Genomic DNA, 7,500 nt, shown 5'->3' on the forward strand with positions numbered 1-7,500 from the left:
GGAGCCGATTCAGAACCACCATAAAACTTTCCAATTGTGAAGGACGCTATGAATCTGCTCCAGAGAATTTTTTTGAACTTTGCAGAGAGTTTCATCTTAGCTTGTTAATCACTCTCCAGTAATAAAAAAATGGGGGTCACCCAGTTAGTTTTTGAGATATATGAGCTTAAAGACAAATTATAGGGTGTTTTTAGATGGCTCATTTGTTGCTATGGTAACCTACTACGTCACATTAATGATTGCGTCTTGTTAAAATTTTATTGGTGTTTCATATGGTATCATAACATTGCCGTTAAGAGAAACAGTTGGGTACATTCAATCCTTCCAAATAGTACAGTTTGCTGAAAGTGTTAAAACTGGTTTACGTTTCCTTAAAAGGCCAGCAAAAACATTTTGCAGTTCCTGAAATGCATAATAGAGTGATAGATTTTCCAAGATTCATCTACAATGAGAACTGTTGGTGGCATTTCATTTGAATTTGTATTCATGTCATAACAGGGTTATTCGAACGCAAACTCTTGTAAAGAAATAGTCACGAGACGAACTGTTTTAAGAGCATGGAACAGATCCTTTCTTGGTCCCAAAATCAACTCCTATCCACATCACTTCTCCGGGGGTCCATTGTGGATTTTGTACACAGGGTCTGAGTTCAAATTTATAGGGTTCACCCATTATAGATATGTCAAATACAAGAGGCTTATTACATGTTTGTGAAATATTAGTTAAGACTGTGACTTCCTTCGCGTGGTCGTTACTGTACTTCCAAAATCTCTGTATTAATTCTGGCGAGCTTCCATGAATACCTAGGAAGGAGTCGCATACCTTGGTCAAGGTTTCAAACCTCTTCACCTTCCTTGCTGGTGGATAATGATAAAGCCTTCGATCGTCAAAATGAATTAAATTCTCGCCTTTATTAAAGACGCTGTTAATCCAAATAGGAATTTGCTGATCAGCGTGTGGATGACAAAGGATTTGCTGAGGGTCTTGAGACAAAAAGCGCATAATGACGTCATGAGTAAATAACGTCCAAGCCTCGTCCATGTAAATGAGATTTTTAACGTCACAGTGAAACCAGCCCCAGCTTAACATCTTGGTAGGCCTCTGGCGCAACTCATATTTGAGCCTCTCAAGGCACACGAAATAGTCATCGTCAAGACGGAGGAAATACGTGAAATTATACTTGACTGCAGCCCACATCATTTGGTAGAGATATCGAAGGTCAAAACTTCGGCCGCCAACTACCGGTTGAAATTCTATATCTTTAGAAGCGAATTTTTCATTGGTAAGTATCGCTTTATCCTCTCTGGTGAGTTGAAGGCCGTCAGTGAAAAACTTGCACAGCACCTAAAACAGGATTATGGCTTCAATAAATGCCGGCCAAAGTTTATCTTGACGAATAATGCGTTTATTGCCCGTCTTTTTTAACCGTGAAGCCACCTATTAAACTCTGGCTCGCATTTGCGGTGTATCGTCATAATTAAAGAAATTACCATTTTTTTCCTCATCTTGCATTTGCCATTACATTTGAACTATGTCGTCTGTAAGGTGTCAGGAGACCAAAGTCATGGACTCCTGACTGTGTGCTATTCGCACTGGAGGCATACAAGTTAAGGAGGCTCCATTGAGTTTTAGGGCCTCGCGCAAGCTGGACACTAGTATGCCTGAATCGCGCGTGTCTTTCTGATTTTTGTGACGTCAGCATTTTCTCTCGTTGCCTTCGGTAAATTGTCTTAAAAATTGGTTCAGTTCTAACCGCATACACTTCCTATCAAATACCCTATATTTGTTAAAATCTGTCAGAGCTAATCGAATATATTTAGAAAAATGACATAAATATTAGCAAAACAGTCTGTGAACAACGTTGACTTTTTACCACTTCAAAATGTCTCGCATTATCATTTCCATATTGTTGCCAAGAATTAAAAAAAAAAAAAAACACTTGTACCAATACCGGTAAATCTCTACAGGGAAAATTTTAAGAGAAATTAATTGTTTTTCCTGTTGTTACTTGCGCCCTGTTTTGAGGATATTCGCAAATACTCTAGGGAGTCACCTTAAACAAGGCAGGACGTTTTCTCCGTGTTTCCATAGCCTCATCTAAACACGAGGGGAAGTTAAGAGAATTCGAGGCAGTCGAGGGCTTTCGTAACTGTCGACAATTCTCCAACTCCCCCGAGTGTTTAGATGAGGCTATGGAAACATGGGAAAAAGTCCTCTATTGCTTTTATAAAATATTTCTCAAAGATAATTCGACAAATGAAGGAAACTGCTGTTTTTTTTTTTTACTTCCTGATTGAAACACACTTTCTTGATACGCGCTCACGTTTATTAACAGCCAATCAACACGCGCGTCTGACAATACATAACCATTCTCTGATTCGTGTGATGTCACAGCCGTGTTTCCATACTCTTATCTAAACACATCTATTGACCAATGAGATTGCAATTACTATCCTAATTATTTTAGAAATCGACATAGGCTATTTTCGTTTTTATGCTCGCCCTTTTGGGCGTATTGTCGCATGTTTACCCCGTGATTTGAACAAAATGACAAGATCGCAAATGCAAAGAAAACAACCTGAGGCTTAATTAAGGGCCTACTGACGTATTTTTTGGGGTGCGTTGCTAAGGATGTAATAGTTAACTAATTTGAGAGAATTTGGCATTATTTTGGTCAGTTTCTAACTTTTGTAAACCAATGATCCAAAATATGACGTCATGAAGCCACGCCCATGGTCACGTGACCAATAAAAGAAAACTCTTAATTTGTCTACGTGCTACACAATTTGGGTATTTAATCAGTGGTTTCATAATTTGTATTCTTTTCTGCATCCAGCCAAGCATGGTTTTATTTTTATTTTGAAAAATGTTCTTTTTAGAGAGATAAACGATACTGAAATATCCATAAAATTTTCGAAAAAGATGATTTGAAAAAATCAATGCTTACCTACATTCTGTATTTGGAGGTGAAACGTGCCATATGAAAAAAAAATAATTCAATTTAAAGATAGCCGGAAATTTAGGTTTTTTCTCAAACCGGAAGTCAGTTCGTTTACGCATGCGCAGTTGATCTGAGAACGAGCGCGAGAAAGGGCGAGGAAAAACCTTGGATGGAAACAACAGTTCGTGCGGTGTTTTTTGCTTGTGGGCGGTTTTTCTGGTCAGCTCACTATATGATGACGTCAGTCACCAGAAGTAACATTTCACTTCCCTAGCAACGGTCGAAAAACCCGTCGGTGGGCCCTTAAACTTTCCATTTTGCCGTCATTGTGCCGCTTGTTTGAACTTGGCTTGTGAACGGACGACAAGTAAGAGGTATTTGCCCGCAAGGTTCGGTCTAGAGCTCGACAGACTGTTGTTATACAGTTTCTCAAATTCTCTTATATTACTGATTATCCAATTTCCGAGCACACTACAGCACCGCGAAAACGCTGGTGGTAGTTCGTGCGTGGCTAGGCTTAGATTTCCACCCGCTGGTGGCATGCTCACGCTACTCTCGTTAATACAATGATAAATCCACCACATTGCAATAATCATCCCCGAGTATATTATGCCCCAGATTTTTTTAAAGGAATTTGTTCCTGATTGGTCAAACCAAACAAAGAACATCCGGTGAACCCAGCCGTTGCAGTAAGGAGAAGCACTCTGGCGCAACAAGGCACCAGGGTTATGAGTGCTTTTCTAATCGTAATTACCGATAACTTGTACATCTCGAAATGCAGTGGTAGGCAAACCCTTACAAGAGAACAAACTGTTCTGCCACCTCATTTTCCAGCCAAGAAATACTAACCTCTCCATGACATTTCGTCCACCATGTCTGCCTTATTGCTTCTCTCCTGTCTCGTCTTGAAGGCGCCGTAGATACAATGATAAGAAGGAAGATGGTTTGTTTCGTATCTGGCTCTTTCAAATCACTGGATTCCGTTGTTGAAAACATACAATCCCTTCTATCGGGTGTAACCTGCGCCAAGTTAGCGAACATGTCCACAAGTGGTTGAAGGTGTGTGAATCCTGTTTGTAGCATGAAGCCACCTCGTCCCTGCGGTCTTTTGAGGTATAACCTCTTGTAGTTCAAAGAAAAGTTCTTGGTGCCAAAATGCAACATCGTAGTAACCATGAAAGCAAAGAGAAACACACAACAGATAAAAGTAATACGACTCACTGGAGCTGAGCATATTTTCTTTCTGGGACGTCTAAACATTGTTATGCTGGCCAGTCTAGAGACAAGATAAAAAAAAAACAGTTAACAAAGCATCTCGTGTTTTTTCAATAAGTTGCTCTATAAGAAGAAATCGAAGATTTGGAGACAGCAGGAAGGCTGGCAGCCGCCTTTAAGCTTTTCATGATTGCCAAGTAAAAAAATCTTTCAATCATTCGACCCATAGGAATGAAACTTACAGATTTTACTCTGTTGGTTGTTTAAGAGTGATACATAAAGCAGCAGTTAACCTAGCAACCTTTGTGGCTTTCTTAATTGGTGTTGATAGAAGAATCCTCCTTACAAGAAGGGGTTTCTCTCCACTAACTAAAACATTCACAAATTAGTAGGAGTTTGAGGGGAATATTGTGTGTGTGAATGGTGAGTTGAGGAAAAATCATAGACAAAAGTTAGGGTTAGTCTGTAAAATGAGGGGGAGAAATTTACAAAGCAAACTCTCAACCCCAAAATAAGGTCAAGAAATGAAACAAACTCTGTGTGAAATTAAAAACCTTAATCTCAGAAACAGCCAGATAGTACATATACAAAAAACTAAATCACGTAGGAGGGATTAATAAACATTTGACCATGAAAATTATTCGTTCTTAAAAATGGGAATAATAAAGATGAAAAATCTTCGTTCTTAAAAAATATATCGGAAAAACTAAAGAAATCCCATGGAATATGAAACACAGGTTCCACGAGGCAAATCCAAAAATCCTAAGGATAAAGACAAGCTGACTGCGACACCATTAGGCTCGTAAATGGCTGCGAATCTTCAGGGGTAGAGCGCAACCGAGCAAGGGGGTTTCTAGTGCAGCGCCGGACCTCTACCCGACTCCCTCGTGCCGAGTCAAGAAAGGAAAAAGAGAAGAACAACAAGCCGCAACTCTAGACAAAAACCAGCACTAAAAACCATGGACAGACTAACACGACCAAAGCTTCCAAAATCTCAGTGGGAGTTGTAACAAGACTCACACTAAAAAGGCAGAGCGAGAGACAAAGTGAGAGAGATGTGTTAATCTCGACACATTTGTTGGGCCGACTTCGTCATAAAGATTTAATGACGACAAATATCTCAAATTACTTGAAATTAATTTTGAGTGACGTGTCAAAATAGTCCAGAGGCACAATAAATCAATCTGAAATATTTTCTAAAACACGGTTTACAACGGTCAGTATCATGCAATTAAAAAATGGAAAATTATTTCTTTATTTTCTTTACTTCAAATTAATTTAAACACAGACAAATTATATCTTAACTTTCAGGCTACCGAGATGCAACTTGTTTTGCCAGGCATACACTTTTCTCAACAGCAACGGTGAATTGGTTCTTTTCTGATTTTAAAGCAATCCATTTTTAAGTTTTATACTTATGGAACTCGATAACTGGGGAATAAAACTGAATGGCTATTACACCTTCGAACATCTGCTTCCCTAATTCTTCGGTTAAACATGAAACGTTAGTGATGTATTGGTGTATTTGTTAATTTAAACACAGGCAAATTATTTCTTAACTGTCAGGCTACCGAGATGCAACTTGTTTTGCCTGGCATACACTTTTCTCAACAGCAACGGTGAATTGGTTCTTTTCTGATTTTAAAGCAATCCATTTTTAAGTTTTATACTTATGGAACTCGATAACTGAGGAATAAAACTCAATGGCTATTACACATTCGAACATCTGCTTCCCTAATTCTCCGGTTAAACATGAAACGTTAGTGATGTATTCATGTATTTGTTAAATTTAACACAGGCCGCTTATTTCTTAACTTTCAGGCTACCGAGATGCAACTTGTTTTGCCTGGCATACACTTTTCTCAACAGCAACGGTGAATTGGTTCTTTTCTGATTTTGAAGCAATCCATTTTGTAAGTTTTATACTTATGGAACTCGATAGGTGAGGAATAAAACTCAACAGCTATTACACCTTTGAATATCTGCTTCCTAATTCTGCGGTTAAACAAGAAACGTGAGTGATGTATTGGTGTGTTTGTTAATTTAAACACAGGCAAATGATTTCTTAACTTTCAGGCTGCCGAGATGCAACTTGTTTTGCCTGGCATACACTTTTCTCAACAGCAACGGTGAATTGCTTCTTTTCTAATTTCAAAGCAATCCATTTTCTAATTTTATTTTTATCTAAATCGACAACTTAGGAATAAAACTCAACAGCTATTACACCTTCGAACATCTGCTTCCCTAATTCTCCGGTTAAACATGAAACGTTAGTGATGTATTGGTATATTTGTTAATTTAAACACACTGTCAGGCAAACTATTTTGCCATTCAACTTACAGGCTACCGAGATGCAACTTGTTTTGCCTGGCATACACTTTTCTCAACAGCAACGGTGAATTGGTTCTTTTCCGATTTTAAAGCAATCCATTTTTAATTTTTAGACTTTTGGATCTCTATAACTGAGGAATAAAACTCAACAGCTATTACACCTTCGAACATCTGCTTCCCTAATTCTCCGGTTAAACATGAAACGTTAGTGATGTATTGGTGTATTTTTTAATTTAAACACAGGCAAATTATTTCTTAACTTTCAGGCTACCTAGATAAACCTTGTTTTGCCTGGCATACACTTTTCTCAACAGCAACGGTGAATTGGTTCTTTTCTAATTTAAGAGCAAACCATTTTTGAGTTTTATACTTATGGAACTCGATAACTGAGGAATAAATCTCAACTGCTATTACACCTTCGAACATATGCTTCCCTAATTCTTCGGTTAAACATGAAACGTTAGTGATGTATTGGTGTATTTCTTAATTTAAACACAGGTAAATTATTTTGTCAGTTAACTTTCAGGCTACCGAGATGCAACTTGTTTTGCCTGGCATACACTTTTCTCAACAGCCACGGTGAATTGGTTTTTTTCTGATTTTAAAGCAAACCATTTTTAAGTTTATACTTATGGAACTCGATAACTGAGGAACTGGGAAATTTAGAATGCCCAATTCATAGTGTAGCTGTGTAAGATTTGGTTGCGGGCTAGTTGATGGCCCAGCATGTCACAGGGAGGCACATCCGATATTAATCACAGACTTATCAATTTCCTGCTATCGTGATATCCTGATATCATGAAATTGAACCTAGCAGCAATTATTTTACCTCAACGTTTGAGCGTGAGCCTGTATACCGGATAGGCTTCCAGCACCGAATTGCCCGACGTCAACATTGTTTATTGCCTCCATAACTCATTTGAAAACATCTTAATACAGAAATCCATGACATTCAGACGACGACTGCTCAATTAATCTCCCCACAGAGGCCAACCAAAGTTATTACGTAAGCT

At 38.4% G+C, this 7,500-nt stretch overlaps 1 protein-coding gene across 1 annotated transcript in view; it reads right to left on the reverse strand.

Annotated features, from left to right (window-relative positions):
- Positions 1–4,105, reverse strand: part of LOC138023136 (beta-1,3-galactosyltransferase sqv-2-like) — a 5,116-nt gene extending 1,011 nt beyond the window's left edge. The window contains exons 1-2 of the mRNA XM_068870163.1: positions 3,791–4,105; positions 823–1,344 (exon numbers count right to left, since the gene is read on the reverse strand). Coding sequence (XP_068726264.1) covers positions 823–1,344; positions 3,791–4,105 — 837 coding nt within the window. The remainder of the gene's footprint in view (positions 1–822; positions 1,345–3,790) is intronic.
- Positions 4,106–7,500: the final 3,395 nt, after the last annotated feature.

This window comes from Montipora capricornis, chromosome 11 (genome assembly GCF_036669925.1).
Source record: "Montipora capricornis isolate CH-2021 chromosome 11, ASM3666992v2, whole genome shotgun sequence".
Classification (NCBI taxonomy): Eukaryota; Metazoa; Cnidaria; class Anthozoa; order Scleractinia; family Acroporidae; genus Montipora; species Montipora capricornis.